This window comes from Nothobranchius furzeri, chromosome 17 (assembly GCF_043380555.1).
Source record: "Nothobranchius furzeri strain GRZ-AD chromosome 17, NfurGRZ-RIMD1, whole genome shotgun sequence".
Lineage (NCBI taxonomy): Eukaryota > Metazoa > Chordata > Actinopteri > Cyprinodontiformes > Nothobranchiidae > Nothobranchius > Nothobranchius furzeri.
In genome coordinates this window covers 50,904,485-50,925,900 of record NC_091757.1, presented here as the reverse complement: position 1 = coordinate 50,925,900, position 21,416 = coordinate 50,904,485, and the positions used below count along the sequence as shown (strand labels likewise).

General features: G+C 40.3%; 3 protein-coding genes across 8 annotated transcripts in view; 2 read left to right on the top strand and 1 right to left on the bottom strand.

Annotated features, from left to right (window-relative positions):
* The window catches only part of dock8 (dedicator of cytokinesis 8), a 147,038-nt gene that overhangs the window by 83,190 nt on the left and 42,432 nt on the right, over positions 1 to 21,416 (bottom strand). The window lies entirely within an intron of this gene.
* Positions 1,519 to 18,777, top strand: cbwd (COBW domain containing). 6 transcript variants are annotated; one of them, XM_054731539.2, is made up of 17 exons: positions 1,519 to 2,139; positions 2,289 to 2,366; positions 4,069 to 4,179; positions 4,280 to 4,366; positions 4,642 to 4,738; positions 4,867 to 4,958; positions 8,935 to 8,994; positions 9,236 to 9,273; positions 9,970 to 10,016; positions 11,841 to 11,927; positions 12,002 to 12,046; positions 12,470 to 12,526; positions 16,960 to 17,011; positions 17,789 to 17,857; positions 17,931 to 17,996; positions 18,099 to 18,225; positions 18,471 to 18,777. In XM_054731539.2, exons 3-17 carry the CDS (start codon positions 4,080 to 4,082, stop codon positions 18,542 to 18,544), a joined length of 1,098 nt encoding a protein of 365 aa, XP_054587514.1. In that variant the 5' UTR covers positions 1,519 to 2,139; positions 2,289 to 2,366; positions 4,069 to 4,079; the 3' UTR covers positions 18,545 to 18,777. The 6 variants fall into 6 exon arrangements, with proteins under 6 accessions (XP_054587514.1, XP_054587512.1, XP_070402244.1 ...); XM_070546143.1 differs by lacking the exons at positions 1,519 to 2,139; positions 2,289 to 2,366 and adding exons at positions 3,036 to 3,296; positions 3,836 to 3,882; XM_054731537.2 differs by lacking the exons at positions 1,519 to 2,139; positions 2,289 to 2,366 and adding an exon at positions 2,392 to 2,455.
* Positions 18,897 to 20,962, top strand: foxd5 (forkhead box D5). Its single transcript, XM_015972846.3, has one exon. The coding sequence runs from the start codon at positions 19,819 to 19,821 to the stop codon at positions 20,785 to 20,787; it is 969 nt and encodes a 322-aa protein (XP_015828332.1). The 5' UTR covers positions 18,897 to 19,818; the 3' UTR covers positions 20,788 to 20,962.

Genomic DNA, 21,416 nt, shown 5'->3' with positions numbered 1-21,416 from the left:
ATTTTCAGATGGGATGCTCATGTCAGTCATGATGTAGTCCTCTTTTATTTGTCCTTAATGATATTTGGCCTTTCGGCCATGATTTCCCTGTCTGTGTCAATTGGCATGTCCCATAAAACTGACGATATTGTAAATCACTGTTGGTGGTTACCACTCGACTGCAGCTGATAGATGAAAATGCTTGCAGATCGGCCCGTTGTAGTGCATAAGGATGTACTCTCATCTGGCTATTGGGACAGCCCGGCAGAATGAGGTCAATGGTTTCTTCATACTGGTTGCACATTCTGCAGGTTGGGTATGTTCCATCTTTCATGATCTTGTATATGAGCTCATGCAGCTCTGGTCTAGTGTAGCCATCAACCTTCAGTTTCTGTCTTCAGTTCTGCACTACAGCCACTGATGGGTTTGATCTTCTACATCTGCACTTTTTACTCTTAAAGAATATTTTCCATGCATCAGTTTTTCCTCCCAAGTTTCTCTCATCCTTTTCTGGGCCTATTTCTTCGCTTCATTTAGGTTCTCTTAAAAAAGCTTGTTACTGTTTCTTGCGTTTTTCTTGCCACTTCTGGGATGTTCAGCACCTGTGCATATCTTGTAGCTTCTTCTGTGACAGAGTACAACTTCTAGCTAGCTTCATGTTGTCGGACGAGGATCAGTAGGGCATCTTCTGTTATTTCCACAAAGGTTTTCAGTCCCACTGTTGTTGTTTTGTTCTCAAGATGGGTGAGTCCATGCCTCCAATCTTTCTTAGTAGGTGCATTATTTCAACATCATTTCAGAGATCAGCAGCTTTCTGGTCTTCGTGTTGCTTCTCTTCTTCGAGTTGCCAGTTGATGATTTTAAAACAACTAAGGTGTCTTGTTTGCAGCATCAAGTCCACTCTTTGACAAGCCTGACTTTTCTATAGTACTCTTGTTTCTTTCAGGGGAGCATGTTGTATTCCATCTCCCACATTGACAACAATATTTGTATGTCCATGCTTTCGTTCTTTTTTAAACACAGAAACAGTTTTGTTTACCTGTTTGTAGCTACAGTTTCGCCGACGGCTGCCGGCTTCTTCAGGCTGACGCTGATGGTGGCGCGTCACTTCCTTCTCCGTTTATCTGCGGGCAGCAGAGGACGTTGTCGCCCTCTACTGCCCGCTCTCCCCTCTTCGACGATGCAGTCCCATGCGTGGTCCAGCGTGTAAACTCCGTCGTCCCTGTTCATGGTCCCACATCCACGTCTCCTTATCTCTATTGCTTCCTTGATCCATCTTTTGTATTTTTGTTGTTCAGTGGTTATGATCCGTGTGTTGTCCCAGTCCATTATATGGTTTTCTCTTAAGCAATGATCTGTTACGGCTGACTTTTTTATTGTACTTTCTGCTTCTTCTTTTGCTGCTCTTGTGTGTTTACGATTTGCCTCTTTCTCGCACTCCTTTCTGTGTTCTATTGTCCGTGTGTTGAGTTGGCGTCCGGTTTCTCCTATGTATGTTTTATTGCATATTTTGCAAACTGGACAAAACTGGACAAAAATGTGGAGTCATCTACGAAATCCCATGCAAAATATGCAATAAAACATACATAGGAGAAACCGGACGCCAACTCAATACACGGACAATAGAACACAGAAAGGAGTGCGAGAAAGAGGCAAATCGTAAACACACAAGAGCAGCAAAAGAAGAAGCAGAAAGTACAATAAAAAAGTCAGCCGTAACAGATCATTGCTTAAGAGAAAACCATATAATGGACTGGGACAACACACGGATCATAACCACTGAACAACAAAAATACAAAAGATGGATCAAGGAAGCAATAGAGATAAGGAGACGTGGATGTGGGACCATGAACAGGGACGACGGAGTTTACACGCTGGACCACGCATGGGACTGCAGCGTCGGAGAGGGGAGAGCGGGCAGTAGAGGGCGACAACGTCCTCTGCTGCCCGCAGATAAACGGAGAAGGAAGTGACGCGCCACCATCAGCGTCAGCCTGAAGAAGCCGGTGTTGTGCCATAAATCGACTCACTGCCAAAAAATGATTAGCTTAGTTTTTTCCAGTTCGGAAGTTGTTTTAAGTGTTGCTATTTCTCTTAAACGTTCACAATGAGGATATATTAATCTTTTTTGCAATATTTGCGATTGAAAGATGGTTTGTGGTAAGAACTGGCTTTCTTTATGTTACAGCCTTGATACTAAAAAATAAATAAACAATGTAAAATGGCGCCCTGTATTGAATGTAAACGTTGTATAAATGTAAATTAACAATTATCCAGTGATTTGATTTTTTCCCCCTTCCTTTCTTTAGTGGCTAATCATTTTTTGGCAGCGAGTCGATTTATGGCACAACACCGGCAGCTGTCGGCGAAACCGTAGCTACAAACAGGTAAACAAAACTGTTTCTGTGTTTAAAAAAGAACGAAAGCATGGATTTACAAAGACACAGCAAGAACACACCTAAGATGTTCAATATTTGTATGTATCCTCTTGATTGAGCTCCATCATGAAATCTCTTATTGGTCCAGTTGTATGTATGAAATTGATGTCAGTTTTTCCTTTTTGAATGTTACCTTTGCACATTTGTCAAATCCAAATTGCACGTGGATGTCATATTTGAAGAGTTTGACTATTTGCAGTAGCCCCAACTGTTGGTTTCATTGTTTATTTTTTTGGTGAAACTGGCTTTCCCTTTCTGATTAAACGCGATCCTAGAGGATTAAGTTAATTTGAGCATAAACTAAATGAAATTAACTGACTTAAACTGGATGGATGTAACACAGTAACACTTATTACTACTGTATTTACTCACATAGAATTGAATAAACAATAATATTGGACATGTTGGTGGTTCGAGAATGGCGATGGGTAGATCTGTCAGCATTTAAATGGATTGTATCGCCATCTTGCGGTTTACATTTGAATTACATCAGAATAGCTTTTGTGAGCCACAAACGAATTTGCGACACAAAACCTCCTAAAACAAACTATCCTGATGAGTTTGTAAGTGTAATCGGTCATAACTGTGTTTAGTCTGTTTATGTTTGTGGTAAAATTAACGTTTGTTAGAGTTTTAATGCAATGTTTGTTTCAAAAGGAATAGCGGAACCAATATCGCAGCTTTGCGTTTGAAGGACACTTTTCAGTGTAGGACGTTGTACTAAGCCACAGCTGAGAGTAAAAAGCCGTTTGGAATTTGGATTAGAATGAAAACGTGTTTCTACATTGATACATAAAAAGTAACACGATAATATTTTGTTTCTTTTTTTTCTCGTAAAGTCAGGAGTTGATATTTTACTACGTGCTAAAGACTGAGCAGGTAGAAACGAAAAGTCTCCATCTTGGTTTGTTATTTAGTGAAATTATTGCTGTACCAGTTGTAAGTTAGTGTTTCTTTAGGTCTTCTGTTTGAACTTTTTAACAAAGGTAAACAAAAATGAAACCTAATACTACTATACTGGTATGAATATATGTAACAAAGACTATTTAACTGATAACGTTATTTTTATTAGACGATACTGCAAAACTAATATAAAATTTCTATTGTATATGTTGCATCTAATGAGCTGAACTTTCTCTTAATCCTTTAAACTCATATTTAGCTGTATTTTTTTAGGCTTCTCTGGGAGCTTTTGTGTTTCTCGGGCTTTCAGCTACTTATGCATTCACTTTAGTCTAGTGTCTGGCCTACATTTAGCCACGAGAAGACTCATTTAACCCAAGATAAGACCCAGTGTTATGTTTACTTGAAAAACAAGACAATTTGTTTCTGTTTTAACATGTTTTTATAAGACATGCCTTTCAGATACAGCTCTAAAAATGATTTTGTTTAACCTAATACTTTTGTTTTTTCTTCAGTTTTCCACTGTTTAACCCAAGCTACACAATAGACTGCCATGATCATGGTAAATGGCCAGTATTTGTATATCATGTACAAATACTGGACAGGCAATACATTTCAAGGAAAACTTTGAAAGACTGCCAGAAAGCCTGAAAAAGATAACTCTAAATGATTACATAAAAGGTCAGCATGGAAGCAAAAGGAAAATATATTAGACGAGGTGGAAAACCTTTCCATTTCTTTATTTCAGGTTTTTATATAATGGAGGATGAAGATGATTGTCCAGAGCTGGTGCCCATCAGTGCCCAGCCTGGTCCCCCTGCTCAGCAGATACCGGTCACCATTATTACTGGCTACCTTGGTGAGATCTGTTCTACTCAGTTTATTTATACATTACCAGATCACAATATGTGATGTATTAAATTAAGTGATTATATAAAATAATAATGAAATGTGTACAGGTGCTGGGAAAACTACACTCCTTAACTTTATCTTAACAGAACAACACAACAAACGGATCGCTGTCATCCTCAATGAATTTGGAGAAGGTACATATAAGAAGTGTTGGATTTTAACAGTGATTCTTTCTGTTTTGGGTGATGTATTCAGTGATAAACATCAAAGTATTACCTAAGATTATCATGAGAGGGCAGTATCGTAACAAAGTTTAAGCTGATAAGAAATAAGCACGCTTCCTGTGCTGACACGACTACTAATGTATCAGTTCTGAGTCTGGATTGGGTCTTCTATTTTGCATTCATTTTTTGCTAGAATTATTGTAAATTTGATAAAATTTTCTTATTTTCTTATTATTTTCCTGCAGGCAGTGCTCTTGAGAAGTCTCTTGCTGTGAGTCAGGCAGGAGAGTTGTATGAGGAGTGGCTGGAGCTGAGAAATGGCTGCCTCTGCTGCTCAGTGAAGTATGTGCAACAGTCAGCACCGTGCATTTTAATCAGATATTTATATTTAGAAAAGTAATTTTCAATGTTTTTTTTGCTGTTTGCATGCACACATTTTGATTTAATGTTTTATTCCTGCATTTTTGCAGAGATAATGGCCTGAAAGCTATTGAAAATCTAATGGAGAAGAAAGGAAAGTTTGACTACATCCTTTTAGAAACCACCGGACTTGCTGATCCAGGTGAGAAAAGGGAAAACTTGGTTTCGATTTTGGTCTCTTACTTAAATTCAGTTGTTTTGTAGGGGCTCATTCAAACCCACAAACATGGCGGTGCTCACTTAGTCCTCTCTTGCTTGTTTATCATCCAACAACATTGGAAAATGATTTTATTCAGAATGATTGAATAAATAAATTTTTATTGGCAAATTTGAGATTTATATTTTGTGTATACAAACATGAAATGAAAATCAAATTTAGACAAGATTTTAGAATTTATTTAAAAAAATAATAATAGCCATAAAATTATGTGTACATCATGGCTGAGTTAGTTAAGGCCTGTACAGCTACACGTTAATGGCGAAAATTTAATCATCTAAAAAATTTCCTAACATAGGATCAACAACCTTGTAAAACTGTGATCCCAAACACAGATTTAAATTTTGTTTTGTGCATCGAAACAGTCAAAGTGCAAACTGGCTGAAATGTTGTGGTGAGATTTTACGAGTTAAACAAAATTACCACACAAAAATGTGAGATTGGTCAAATTGGATGGAAGAAGACAGATTGTCACACTTTGTTTCTGCTGTTTGACACAGTTTTTAATCAAGTTATTGATGAACCATTGTAATATTTTAACATTAACCAACTTCAAAGTGCACCTACTAGTTTATAAATCACTCAATGGCATGGGGCCAAAATAAATGTCAGATCTCATCCCAGTATATACACCCAATAGGGCTCTGAGATCCTTGGGAAACAATCAGCTGGGAGAACCACGGGTCAGAACAAAACATGGTGGAGATTAGGGCTGGGCGAAATGGCCTCAAATCTATATTGCGATATAATCTGAAGCATGTGCGGTAACGATATAAATTGCGATATAGTTTCTCCTCTGTTTATACACGTCAAAATGACATGCTTTTAAATATCCTCATGTGGCAAATATATGCCACTTGAGGCATATAGGCCTCCTCCTCCGCCCACTCCATGCTTGCAGTCGCTGCCATTCTGTTGTCCCAATGCCAGCAGGGTGCACGTCTGAAGCTGTTTTTATAGGACCAGAGCGTTTGTAAAACGGGATTTGCCGCGGCACACTGGGGAGGGTTTTGTCATTTATAGTAGCCAAGCTGAAGCTAGAATAAACTGCCATCAGACACCTCTCCAACCACATCCCCGTCACATCCCCCCTACCCCGCATGTGACGTACAGGGTCGCGCATTCAGCGTCAGACGGATGAAATTTCTTTTTCAGGACCTTTAGCTTTGATGTGACCTGCTTTTTGTCCCGCTTGACGCCCCGCTCAGCCAGTGTTTTCACCACTCTGTCGAACAGCTGGCTCTCACCGTCCCCGTAAAAAGGCGACTAATCTGTTTGTCCGCTCGCACGGCCAAAAGCTCCATGGTCTACGCGTCCGTCCAGCCGGCTTTCCTTCTGGCCGGCACCCGGCGCACAGTACACGTGACTGACGCGACCACCCTCTTTTGCGGCACGGCAGAGGTCCAGTCCCTTTGGAGCGACTGTGGGCCTCCCACACGCGTTTAGCCGTCAGAGGCGAGGGGCTCATGTGGCAATATTACTACCAAGCGAGGCGGAACGAATGCTGCAATATCGCGCCAACGTTTATAGACATACCATTGCGGTAATATTACGCCAATATGCCGGCATGGTGTGTCCTATAAAAGCTTCTTTAGTGACGTCATGTGTTATCGCGATATTGTGGTATTGCGATATAGCCAAAAACTATCATTACCCAATTTTATATCGTTTCTACCTTATATCGTTTATATTGCCCACCCCTAGTGCAGATGCTTCTCGCTATTATGCTGCTCACATATGGAATCAGCTCCCCCTGGACCTCAGATCCGCCCCAACTAGGGATGGGTACCTTTGAGATTTATATCGATCTTGTACTAATTCCCGGTACCTAGGAATCGATACCGGTACTTAACGGTACCAATTTTCGATACTTTTGAGTGTTTAATATTTTAATTCTCTTTTATAATTAAATATATATATTTCTCAATATATAACCATATTTGAAAAATATCACGATAAATAACATACAACTGTTTGTATTTTAACATCGTCCTTGTAGTTTTATAAGCTGATAATTAAACTGAAGCAAACATCTTTACTGTGAACTAAATTTACTGTGTATCTTCATTCCTTTTGCCGTCCTGTTTCATTTGACTTTTCCTACTGGGAAGTTAGAATTTCCAAGGAGAAAGCGAACGCACCATTAGATGATAACAATGGTGGCAATGGAAGCTAACATACCAAGCTAACGTTATCTTAAGCAGTTTATTTAGCTGCTGGAGCAGATTTAAACGATGATGCCTCACACTTAGATCGTTGTCTCAGGTTTCATCTTCACCCAATCACCCGTCGCATTTAGTAAAGTGAAGCCAAACTTTAGAGCGCGTTCATGTCCTTCTAGTCGGAAATTCGGAGTTCCGAGGAGAAAGCCAACACACCATTAGTGAAACGGAAGCTAACAAATCAAGCTAACGTTATCTTAAACATTTTATTTACCTACCGGAGCAGATTAAGATGAGGATGTCTCACTTAGATCGTTGTTGCTGGTTTCATCATCACCCAGTTACCCATCACATTTAGTGAAGTGGACCCAAGCTTTAGCGTGCGTTCTTTCTACCATGCTGCTCTGTTTACAACTCGCTCGCAGCGACCGACGGCGTAACACTCTTGCGCATGCGCAGCTGTCTAGACAAGTTCTCGTTATGAAGGACGGGTACCAAAACGAGGCACCGTTTCAAATGACGTGAATCGGTGCTCATTCGTTACTATGGAATTCGGTCGGTACCTTAAAAAGTACCGAATTCGGTACCCATCCCTAGCCCCAACTCTAGTGTTGTTTAAATTAAAACCCTAATGTACTCATCAGCCATTGAATGAATTGTATCTCATGCTGCATTGACTCCACCGTAATCTGTGATGTAATTGCTCAACCTTAATTCTGTCTTTTTCTTTTAGCTCTAAATTATAATTTTATTTGTGTTCTCATGTTTGTTGTTGTTGTTGTTGTTGTGCTGTTTCATGCTAATGGTAAAGCACATTGAAATGCCCCTGTGTTTGAAATGTGCTCTATAAATAAAGCTGCCATGCGTTCAGCAGTAGTTTCCTGCTGTTGTCTGTTTGCAAATAGTTGAATTCCTCCCCGTCGTTTAGTAAAATTCATATCAGAAGTTTGACATTTTGTCTCAAACAGATGATCAGACTTGTGCCGCTTTGGCAGGAACATCAAGAGTAGGCGCGAAAGATAGAACTGTCCATTTATCTCCTGGGGTAAATCCGAAAACATCAGGGTACCGGTATCAGAGAGGGACGGGTGTGTTGCTAATTGACAGGTGTAGGGAGGAAACACACAGACACACACTCGCACAGTGATCATCCTCTCAGTCAAAACAAACCAGGGGGAGGGGGACTCTCTTTCTCACGTCATTGGCTCGTTATTTACTGGGACAGGCTTGTCATTGGCTCCGGCAGCGCTGTCACTCACCAAGGCTCCCGGGAGGATTCTCTTCTTTTCCGTTCAGGAAAAGGTCGGATGTCTCGTTTGAAATGTGCCACTCAAAGACCGCGTTTTCATTACGCACCCATCAAATATTTACCATTCTTTTAGATTCTCACTTGACAGTTTGACAAAAAAGTGGATTGCGTGTACAAGCTCCGGGTGTCATGGCGACAGGGAACCATTTTCAGAGCAAAATCAAAACAAGGCGCATGTGGACACAAACATTAACAAAACTTTGTCATTTCAGATCCTCTAACATCTTTTAACCTGCAGTTTCATCTCCGGATAATCCCGATGATCAGGGAGGCAGAAATGTGTGTTTTCTAAGCCAGCTGTGAAGGAAAACACTATTTAGCTATGTCCGTGTTTTTAAAAATGTTGTTTAAAGCAAGAGTTTAAAAAAGTTCACCCATTTGTTGGCTGAAGCTCACATACTGGAGTCAAATGGTCTCCTCCTCTCTCCAGGAGCCGTGGCCTCCATGTTCTGGGTTGACGCCGAGCTCGGCAGCGATGTCTATTTAGACGGTAGGAAATTTGATGTGAATTTTCAGTCCTAAAGTCTCCATTTTTGTATGCCACTGGAAAAATTTAACATCCTAACAAGCTAAAAAGAAAATTGCAGATAAATGGAATTTCTACTCAGACTTTCCTAATGTAATTACCTAAATTGACCCAAACAAATAGAAAAAAGAAACTTCATTTCAGAGCTAAAGAGAAACAAACGGTGTGATTTTTAATCCTGGTTTTGTTTTTCTTTCCGCTGTAGGCATCGTGACCGTCATCGATGCCAAGTACGGCCTACAAGTAAGATACCCTGCATTACTGAAACAATTTTTGGGACATTTTATCGTTTTTTTTACCCAAAAATCTCACAAAATAATGGTGCGATTTCCCTCAATGAGCCGAAACGTGTTTACTGTATTTACTTTTGCACAACAACAAAGTCTGTTGTTACTCTTTATGAATAAAAACAGCAAAACTTCTGAGATTTCTCGCTTCTATTCAGTGAATAAACACCCCCCCTGCTGTTTTTGTGGGGTTTAAACGGATCGGGACATGTGACACTCGGATAATGGGATCTAATTCCGATGTGTCATGCTCAGTGAAGTGACAACAGTGGCGCCTGAGCTGCTCCGTCTTCAGGGGGAATTCCTGGCGGATTCTGTAATTGATATCAGAAATGTGGTCATGGTAATGGGACTGTCGCCTTCTATCCCACTCTTACTTGTTCTCTCGCCGATTGAAGTAAAAAAATCTTGTTTTTTATTGTCATTCAAAGATGATGACAAAGTCAGATACCAGGATGCAAACAGAAAGTTACATTTTTATGCGTTAAGTCATTTAAATTATGACAAGAAACTTTTTATTGTTTTATTATCTAAGAGTTAAAGTGGTTGTTAACAACTACAGATTTTTACACTTAAACGTCCAAACACTTGGAATTTTTGAGAAACTTTGTGGTTTGCTGTGTGACTTATCCCCATTATCTGGTCTTTTAAGCAACTAAATGAAGACAAAGCCAACGGACTCGTCAATGAAGCAGCCAGGTATTTTATTTTTCAGGTGTTTCCCTATCAGATGCTGCTAGAACCATTTGTTTGTCCCCCCGTTTGTCCGCTCCAGCCGATGTTTCTGCTGAACAAATACTCTGATGGAGGGAGAAAAGACAAGTTGCATGACCTTTTGAGTTCTTTCTTGTTGTTGTTTGCCTTTTCACCTCTAAAACAAACAACCTCAGCTCCCATCTGATTTCGGCATTTACTGTTTTCTGACTCATTGCACACATAATTACATCTAAAGAGCGCAAGGTCGTGCTAAATTAGCTGTTTTTACATGTGAGCATCTCAAAAAAAATTTTCTTTAAAGTAGGAAAACAGTTTTTTTTTTCAGAGGGCTTCATCCAGAGGCAGTAAAACATATATTTCACCTTAAAGGTTAACTTTCAATAGGTCACTGAGTTTTTCCATGGAGACTGGACATGAAAATAGTCTCCTACACTTATCTCCTGCATTACCTTCTGACTCTAGGATTTGAAAACCCTGACAGATCTACGTCACACCATCACTGGAGTCCTAATCAGAGACGAGCTTAGCAAAAAAAAAAAAACCTTTATGTACTTCTCACATTATATCGTAGCACAGGGTAAGACTATCACTTTTATAGACTCTAAAAAAAATCCTACATAATTCCTGGAAGGCGGAAAACTCCAGATTGATGCTTTATTGTGAATTCTGGGTAGGAATGTAAGAAAACATTGACGCACTAAAATATTATGATATTTTGTGTTATGACACTAAATTGATATTTAAAAGCAGTGCGATCAATTATTTTTAGATTTTCCATGTAAATATTTACCAAATTTACCGTGTGGTGCAGTTCAAACTCTGACAGCTAGGTGGCAGCAGGTTTTACCGGCTTTATTCTGATGGTGTCGGTACAGGATCCATCATTACCTCTTTGAAAATACACTTTTAGCATAGAGCTGCATGTTTATTATGGCTGAATGATTAATTTCACGTGCAATTAAATTGCGATGTGACAAAAGGAGATTTTCTAATCGCAAAGGCTGCAATTTGGCAGCGAGTGGTTAGCGCAATGCTAATATACATGGAAAAAGCCATAGGAACGCTAATGCTAATATCACCGATTACATTCTTACAAATTATGAATTAGAAACGTGCCAAATGATTACATTTGGAGTCTAATAGAAAGTAAAACTACCATCAATCAAATAAGTACAGACAGGTATTTTAGTAAAGCCAGAAAACTTTTAACTCCAGAGTTTTGGCTAGCAGCTATGAGCGTAACTGAACTACGCATGGACAAGACGTCAAAAACTCTAAACACAAAATACTTCAATAAACGGGACACACTTCTTTCCTGCAAATACAATTTCACAGGTGTTGCTAATACCTAAGATCCTTCAAGGGATGTGCTCAAAGAGGAGTTCAACATTATGAATACAATATAGTGTTTTATTTTACAAATACCATTATAAACACAAACTGACGTCGTAAGAAACATTATTTTAATAACGAAACTGCTAAATTCTTTCCAACAGTACAGATGTGTACTGTATTTGTCACAGTGGGTTTGCCGTACTTTGACGTCATCGGCAGTCGAAGGACCCCGAGCCGATCTTGCACCCGAGCAGATCCTGTACCGACACCGGAACAACAGGGTCTGGCATTAACACTGCATGTTTCTTGGAAGTGTCTGGCCTGAGTTTCCAATTAAATTCTGTCTTGAAAGTTGCAAACATCTGTCTTCTTATCACAATACATCCTATCGGCTCCTCAGTGCTGTGATCGTATTTCTGATTAAATCTACTTGCCTTATTGAGCTAATCCTTTTTTTTTAAATCTTTTCAGACAAATTGCTCTTGCAGATCTCACTATAATCAACAAAACAGATCTTGTAAATAAGGAGGAACTGAATCAAGTTAGAGACACTGTAAGGTAAATATCATTACGTTTTCTCCACCTTGTCTTTTATATTCACTTTAGTTTGATCTATTTTTCTCTCATATCAGGTCTATAAACGGTCTTGTCAAGATTGTGGAAACCCAAAGAGCCAGGTGAGCGACTTTCCTCCAATCAAACAAAGAAAAAAATGAGGTTAAGTAGCTTTTCTAAACCCAGGTTTCGTGCGGGAACTTCACCTCAGATCTTCGTATCAAAGACGGAGCGGACGGGACGCTGCTGCACAGATGTGCACGTAGACAAACACAAATTACAGCTCTGAGCAAACATCAGGCTGACATCCGTGTCAGATTACTCACAAGTCTTTGCTTCCTGACCTCAGCATGTCAGGATGGCATTAGTATGTGTGTGGAGCTCGGCCTCACCCGCCAGCACCCGCGGAGTTCAGGGTGAACACATGAAAGAGCGTACGGCGAGGGGTTAATTGAATTCACATTGGCCAAACATTGAGTTTGAGGCAAAAGCCGGGACTTGTTAGTTTTAAATGAAACAAAAATAATAACGCTTCTCTTCGACAGGGTGGATCTCTCTGAAGTCCTTGATCTGCATTCTTTTGACAGTATGGATGGAGCAAAGTGAGTTTTCCTCTTTAGTCTGGCATAAATACCGTATTCATTTATCACATCAAGTGTATTTGTGGAATAAAATCAGCACATTTGAGTCATGTTCACTCAGCTGGCTTATAGCTCTTTATTAAACATTTAAATAATGTTTTACATTTACTTAGCAACAGTTAAGAAGGTTTTTGATGTGAAATCATTCTTTTTAAAAAGCGATTAAAAGTTAAGATTTTAAAATGTGAAAAATATCCTGATTTTTCTTCCGGATTTTTAAATTTATTTTATTTTTGTCCTTAATTTTTACATTATTTCATGTTTCTGTGATGAATGGAGTATAAGGATGTCCGCTTTATCCATTAGGGGAAAAAAACTACAAAGCCAACAGGGCAGCAGGAATCGATGATTCCTGGTTTTAAAAATGAAACTAGTTTTTTTATTATAATCAAAAGTTATTTTGAGAAATCTTAAAAAGAATTGAATATAACTACAGTAGTGTTATACACTACTTCCTAAACCATCATAGTCTTTATTAAAGTAAAGTTGTGCCAATTTTATTGCATTTCACTTTAAGTCCCCAAATTTGTAGCAGGAATATTACATCTGAAGAAATGGAACACACATCTTTGTTCATTTATCCTCCTTTGTCCTAAATCTAATCTAAATTGGGTGTTTTAACTGATAATCTGACTTCTAAAGCTTGTCATGGAAATAAAAGCCTTAATTAGAGCCAGTAGATGGCTTTTGTTACTGCTGCCTCTGAGCTCCACCACAGGACAGTCATCATATTGTCACACCGGCAGAATCTCATGAATACGGTCGCCGTTCCTCCCTTCATGTGAATGAACGGGTCGGCGCGTTGAAGCTTTTTTACGTGTCTTCTAACCAGCTGCAGAGGATTAGAGCCGCGTGTGTCTACTGGCTCCCCTCGTCCCGAACAGATTCAACCCCCCTTCCCTTTGGGTCTCACCCTCCCTGGGTCCCATGCAGGCTGTTTGAAGCGGCCCCCCGCTGCGCTGCCTGTGTGGCACTAACAGCACGCAGGTCTGGAGCAGCTGGACGCAACGTTTAGCCTCCTTGTGAGGTCAGAGAGAAGCAGGAGAACAAGGGCAACCGTTTGTTTGGGGGGGGGGGTCTCCTGTTTCTAAAGCATTCACGGGTCCATTTAGAGTCATCATTAAGCAGCGGCACAACTACAAGATGTAACACGCACCATAAAAAAGATTTCTTCTGTTCTGCTGATAGAAGTTCAAAAAGTGTTGATTGTGCAGTTCTGACCGATGATCTAAACAGGAAACTCGGCATAAAACGAGCTGCAAGTCCCAAATATGTAGAGAATTTGTGACGCGGTAAAACAGAATGAAGGGCTTTCTGGACTTTTAAATGGCAGCGTGAAGCAGAAGTGTCTTCCAGGAAGACTGGCAGACTCTAATTTAGGAAAAACAAAGAAAAGACTTTACGACTTTGTTTTTAGGCTAATTTTAAAAAGCTCTGAGACCTATTTAGAGCTACCATAACCAAGGCAATGGTCAGCAGGGGGGTTCTAATTAGCTTAAATATGTATCCATAAAAGCAAAAAGGCAGTTTCTTCAAATGCGTACTCGTCTGAACTCTTGTGTACGTCGTCAACGATGGCCTGAGTACTGTTCTAATCCCAAGTGCGTACAGTGGTGTGAAAAACTATTTGCCCCCTTCCTGATTTCTTATTCTTTTGCATGTTTGTCACACAAAATGTTTCTGATCACCAAACACATTTAAGCGTTAGTCAAAGATAACACAAGTAAACACAAAGTGCAGTTTTGAAATGATGGTTTTTATTATTTAGGGAGAGAACAAAATCCAAACCTACATTGCCCTGTGTGGAAAAAGTAATCGCCCCTCTTGTTAAAAAATAACCCAACTGGGGTGTTTCACACCTGAGTTCAATTTCTGTAGCCACCCCCAAGCCTGATTACTGCCACACCTGTTTCAATCAAGAAATCGCTTAAATATGAGCTGCTGACACAGAGAAGTAGACCAAAAGCACCTCAAAAGCTAGACATCATGCCAAAATCCAAAGAAATTCAAGAACAAATGAGAACAAAAGTAATTGAGATCTATCAGTCTGGGAAAGGTTATAAAGCCATTTCTAAAGCTTTGGGACTCCAGCGAACCACAGTGAGAGCCGTTATCCACAAATGGCAACAACATGGAACAGTGGTGAACCTTCCCAGGAGTGGGCGGCCGACCAAAATTACCCCAAGAGCGCAGAGACAACTCATCCGAGAGGTCACAAAAGACCCCAGGACAACTTCTAAAGAACTGCAGGCCTCACTTGCCTCAATTAAGGTCAGTGTTCACGACTCCACCATAAGGAAGAGACTGGGCAAAATGGCCTGCATGGCACATTTCCAAGACGCAAACCAAGTTGAACTTTTGGGAAGGCAAATGTCCCGTTACATCTGGAATAGAAGTAACACAGCATTTCAGACGAACAACATCATACCAACAGTAAAACATGGTGGTGGTAGTGTGATGGTCTGGGGTTGTGTTGCTGCTTCAGGAACTGGAAGGCTTGCTGTGATAAATGGAACCATGAATTCTACTGTCTACCAAAACATCCTGAAGGAGAACGTCCGGCCATCTGTTTGTCAACTAAAGCTGAAGCCATCTTGGGCGCTGCAGCAGGACAATGACCCAAAACACACCAGCAAATCCACCTCTGAATGGCTGAACAACAACAAAATGAAGACTTTGGAGCGGTCTAGTCAAAGTCCTGACCTGAATCCTATTGAGATGCTGTAAAAGACTCGTAGCAAGTTATCGCAAACGCTTGATTGCATTTATTGCTGCTAAGGGAGGCCCAAAAAGTTATTAGGTTCAGGGGGCGATTACTTTTTCCACACAGGGCAATGTAGGTTTGGATTTTGTTCTCTCCCTAAATAATAAAAACCATCATTTCAAAACTACATTTTGTGTTTACTTGTGTTATCTTTGACTAACGCTTAAATGTGTTTGGTGATCAGAAACATTTTGTGTGACAAACATGCAAAAGAATAAGAAATCAGGAAGGGGGCAAAGAGTTTTTCACACCACTGTACCATGGCAAATTTGCTCCAAGTTCCCGGATGAGTTCTTGCTCCGCCCGTTGTATCGAGGGTGCATCCTTCTGAAATGGGACAGAAAAGCTTCCCATTATGCGTTGCGTCGTAAACCGTTGTACTCTGAACGGCAGAGTAACTGTAGTGTTTAATATCAGAAATACAAATAAAGAAATATAAAATTGTCTGTTGCTGCAAATAGTTGTGTGTAACCTGTAAAATTAGCTGTGTGTGTGTTTGGTTTATCTTTTTTCAGACTCTTCACGATCCCCCAAAATGCTAATTAGCTAACCCACTATCAAAATAAAAGCAGCTTAGCTCTGTTTGGATGAAAATTTAACTTTTTTCTTTATTTAGCTGGAAGTGTCGTATTTTATCAACAATGATCAAAGATGGACTAAATATTATGTAAATTATATGTATTCATTGTTATTTTGTATGGGTCAGACTAGGGATGCAACGATACCACTTTTTTCCAAAGCGATACGATACCGATACTTGGATCTGAGTACTCGCCGATTACCGATGCCGATACTTCTACCACACAAAAAAATGCAATGATTTGGAATACAGATTTTAATTTCTTCTCTGCTTTCAACAGGAAAAGACTGTGAGGTAGATAAAAAGTTAAATATATGAATGGAAATCATCACAAAACTAAAATATTAGGTGAACAGAAATGAAAAGTTACAGTGAAGCCATTTTCAAGCAACTGCATTGGTATTGGTTCCTGGTATCGGTTAACTTTTACCGATACCGGTATTGGTATCAGTATCGGTACCGATACCAGTATCGTATCGGTGCATCCCTAGGTCAGACTAGACTTTTATTTTTATGTCAGGTATTTTTAACTAGCAACAAGCAGCGATTGTTGCCATGACGCAATGGAGTATGGTTCTGTTGCGAATGGAGTCTTCGTCCTCCCGTACTCGGCGGGTAGAACTGACTTTATGGTGTACTAGCTAAGAACATACTTGTCAAGGACACAAGGAAGTACTAGTGGCCTTGGGTATTGAGAAACGGCCGGTGTTTTGAATAAAGATTGTGACATTAGTCGCGTGGAGCATCAGTGAGCCTCTCGGGGAAACGGGAATAAAGCAAACTGACATTTCAGGAACTGTTTCGTGATATTTGATGGATTGTCTCATGAGCTTCTGTCTCCACTGATCCACGTCAGAAAAATACGTTTCCCAGTTTTTTCAGCTGACTGGTTGGTCAAAGTAAATTTGGGGTTTAAATGTTATTTTTTTCCATGTGTTTTAATTATTTTTTAATACATGTTATAAATGTAATTTGCACCATTGTTCTTTGAAAAAAAAATCTTTTTTTTTTAAATATGAATGATAAAAAGCTCCTTGTTTCACCTCAAAGGCTCGCCGAGAAGCTAGAGCTGGCTAAACCCATGAGACCGCATCTGGACAAGGTTTGTGAGCATCTCCGAGGGCTTCTGTTGTTCTGTTTGCTAATTTATTTCAACACATCGTTTCCTGCAGGATAAAGGGAGGAATACCTTCTTCTCGGGGCTAAACCTCGGCCCCCTCGGGCTGCCACACTGTTATTGAAAACTCCCATCCTGCTTTGTCTTTTGGGGTTTGTGTTCAAATCCACTTTGACTTTTTGATGTTTCTTCTTAAATCACAAATGGATCCATTCTGGCTTGTGCAGGATTTAGGCCTTTCAGCTTGTTTAAATGGAGTTCACTCAGATGGTCCCATGCAGCAGCCGTGCAGGCTCTTTAAACCCGTGAACTTTTACCACAGGATGAGGGCAGATGGGGGTTATTTGTGTGGGTAAATAACACCATTGTTGTCTGTTTTCTCCAAGCCTCTTTCCCGCATACATCTCTCCTGTCCCTCAGACACCCCCCCCCTCCCTATCTTCATCACGTCCCTCTTTTCATGTTAATGGGAATGCTGTTATTCTGTTGTTATACCAGATGACAAGGAAGTGTGTAACCTTAGCACTTCAACACAAACACCCCCTAAATATCTGCAAATTGACCCTGTTTTTTATGCTGCAAGGAAGTAACGCGGAGGAAGTGTGAGAAAAGACTCGGGGCAGTTTTAGAAATTCGGGATTTGTATTTTATGGGAGAAAATGTCTGTTTATCTCATATTTAGTGAAGTTTTTTCACTTTTAATCTGCTATAAGGCCAGAAAAGCAAATTATAGTTGAACTTGTTTGGTTGTTTTGCCCTCAGAGTATTTTAACGGTGACATTTGAGGTGGCTGGAGAGCTCTCAGAGGACGCCCTGAATGCTTTCATCCAGGTAAAAATGCACTCAGATCCCTGCTGCTACCACCGGTTCAGTGAAAAACTAAACACCAAAATTCCCATTTCAGGATCTTCTCTGGGAAAAGAAGTTCTGCAACAAAGATGGCGAACCCATGACTGTCATCCGGTTAAAGGTACGGCAGAGCACGGTGTTTCCTCTGATGATTAACAAAGCTTTTGAAGCTTGATTCTGCGGTTGTGGGTGAATGATTTGCTCGTGCCGTGCCTGTTTCCAGGGCGTCGTGTCGTTTGTAGGTAAAGCCCACCAGGTGATGGTGCAGGGGGTCCACGAGCTCTACGAGTTTAATGAGACTCCTCAGCTCTGGGAGGAAAACCTGCACGTCAACAGACTTGTTTTTATAGGTACACACACACACCCACAAACTTATAGATGATTATTAAAGCGTCAAAAAATTATACCGAAGTCCCCGACTTTCCAGTCAATTTCAGTAAATAACTATATTTTCTCAGTCTTTTCCAAATATCTGACATTAACTTCCTGGTTTTAATTGAGCATCATGAATATAATTTTGTGCAACACAAACTTGAGTTAAGCTGGGCTGTAAAAATGAAGAATAAAGGCTTTTGTCTTCATTTTGGTTTCACAGGCAGGAATCTGGACAAGGACGTCCTGCAGGATCATTTTGTTTCTACCGTGGTGCTGAAAGCAGAAACTCCATAGATAACAATATATGCTTGTATATTTTTGTCTGCATGACAGGGAGACGCATTAGAAAATGACTTGAGCTGTGATGGTTTTACACAACTTGCCTTTAAAAACTACAGTTTAGAAGAGTTTTGTCTGCAGAAATATCTTACATGAACTGCTAAGACTCGGGTTGTGATAAAATATTTTAATGTGTCTCGTTTTCATCCTGCAGTTTTAAGTTATTCAAAATAAAAATGAACTCTGAATGTGGGTTTCTGTCATGTTTTGGTAAAAATGAATGAAATGGCTTTAATAGGAGGCCTGACTAGGTCGTTAACATCACAGAGAACAAGTATCTGTCATGCTTTTATATTCGCTGCATAAAAAAGCCAAGATTACAGTTTTGTCTGCGATGATTGTTGATATCGGTGTAAATCAGAAATCTAAATGTTATTTTTAATGCTTCTGTTGATTTTTAATTTCACAAATATTTGGGTTTAGGTCATTGTGCATTTTTAACTCTGGCCTTTTTTGTTGTTTTACAAAGTTGGTCCCACACCATTTTTTTCTTCATTTTTATTAATTTTGCTTTGTCCCTTAAACATTTTGTATTTTTATCTGGTTATAAATGAGCTTTTTTATAAAACTAATTTCAAATGGCTAGAGAAAATTTTAAAATGCTAAACAGACAAAAACGGGTTTTATGATGTTAATTTGTCACCTGCACTGATTAAGTTTTGCACAAAACACCTTAAAAGTCACAACTTTTCTAATTTCCCTAAAACTGTAGATAATGTCATTAAAGAACTATCTCTTGCTCACATAAATGTCCCTAAGTTGAGGGGAATAAATGCAGATTTGCTTGTTTGATTGTATACTATGGAAACATTTGAGGCGGATAACTAAGTCATGCTTAATAAGTTGCTGCTGTCTTATCTTTACTTTATGGATCCAACTCAATTTTAAATTAAATCCCCCAAAATGCAGAAACATTCCATCAGCTGAATTCCACACAACTGCCATCAGATGGTATTCTGAGCTTTTGGAGGCCTTGCGCACGAGGCATGCATAGCCCCACCCCACCTATCTCAGGCACCCCGCAGTTAGGAGCTCTGATAGGTCCGAAGGACTAATGGGACTGGCCTGCGAGGCGGCAACCGCTCTGATATAAAACATCTGCTGTCATGTTAGAAAACAACTAAATCTGCAAACAACCAGACAGTATTCGCGCTTTTACGCACGAGAAATCGTCGCGCCCGCTTTGGCACAGTTGGCTTTTTACGCGTTTTGTGCGCTCTGTGGTGGTCATGACCAAGGATTTTCAACCTGGATTGACTCTAGAGGAGGAGATTGACGTCCTTGGTGAAGAAGAGTCTAACCACCCTCGGATGTATGGCTGCGCTGTGGATCCGGGATCCTCAACAGAATCCGAGGTCGACTCCTCGGGGGAGAGTGAGAACAGTTTCTGCGCACGCGCCCCAACCTCCAGAGCGTCTCAGAGCAGTTCTGTGAAGCCTCCTTACTCCTACATTGCCCTCATCACCATGGCCATCCTGCAGAGTTCGCAGAAGAGGCTGACGCTGAGCGGAATCTGTGACTTCATCAGCAACAAGTTCCCCTACTACAGAGACAAGTTCCCCGCCTGGCAGAACTCGATCAGACACAACCTCTCACTCAACGACTGCTTCATCAAAATCCCACGAGAGCCGGGTAATCCAGGAAAAGGGAACTATTGGTCTCTAGATCCCGCCTCGGAGGATATGTTCGACAACGGCAGCTTTCTTCGCCGGAGGAAGCGCTTCAAGAGGAACCAACCCGAGTATGGCAAAGGAGTAGTGTTTTACTCCAGCTTGAGCTGCTACCGGCCGTTCGGACAGCCGTATGGCGCACAGGGCATGTTAACCTCCACGCCCTCTGCTCCTATTCGGTACTTTCCGCTGCAGGATGGCATCATGATGCCCCCTTCTTACCACATTGTGCCGCACGCGCTGGACACTCAAAATAAGCGCGCTGGGCCTGGAGACTCCAGAGCGCAGCCGTGCGCAAAAGTCCAAAAACCTGGCACGCAGACAAAGTGCTCCTTCAGCATTGACAGCATCATGAGCAGACCTTCTCCTGTCAATCACCCGAACCCAAGTTCACCGCTCAGCCCTTACTGCAGTCGTGGATTTAGCCACTTTATGGTGCCAGCTCTCCTGCAGCCCCCAAAGACTCCTTTCTGTTCTCCTCCGGTGCTGAGCGCACACACTCTCACACCCATGTTGCTGAGGCAATAAGAGACTTAGCTGTTGATACACGTTTCTTAAAGAAATACTTCATTTGCATGGTATTTATTTGCGTTGGCATTCAAAATGACCGTTAATTTATTGGTGACTGTAGCTGTTTGAAAAGCAAATGATTTTCATGTTAAAGTGTTGCAATAAATGTCTGAATAAAGAGCTTTTTGTGTGATCCCTTGTTAATAACTATAGAGATCGTTTTTGTTGTGTAATTATATTTATAGGAGTTGTAATTATTTAGGACTTATTTCGTTATGCTTCATATTTCTTGTCATAAAAGTCAGTCGTCTGTATAATAGAAAAATGTTAAGAAATCAAACATGAAAGTTTTTATTTTCATTGCACTTTTACAAGATTTTAACAAAATCGTTGGTTTTGTTTTAAAAAATGGTGTTAAAGACAAAAATATGAAGAAAAAAAACTCCAAACAAAACAGGCCTGTTTTTTTATTAGCCTGGCAAGCCAGACTAAATAAACATCTTACTTAACTTTGCAAAGCAAGGGTTTGGTCTAGTTCCCTAGGCTAGATTTTGACTCATTTGAGAAGTTTTCCACACATGCTTGTGTCAATAGTTTTAAAAGTGAACATCTTCCATCCTGCCACAGGGTGTCGCTGTTCCCCAAAA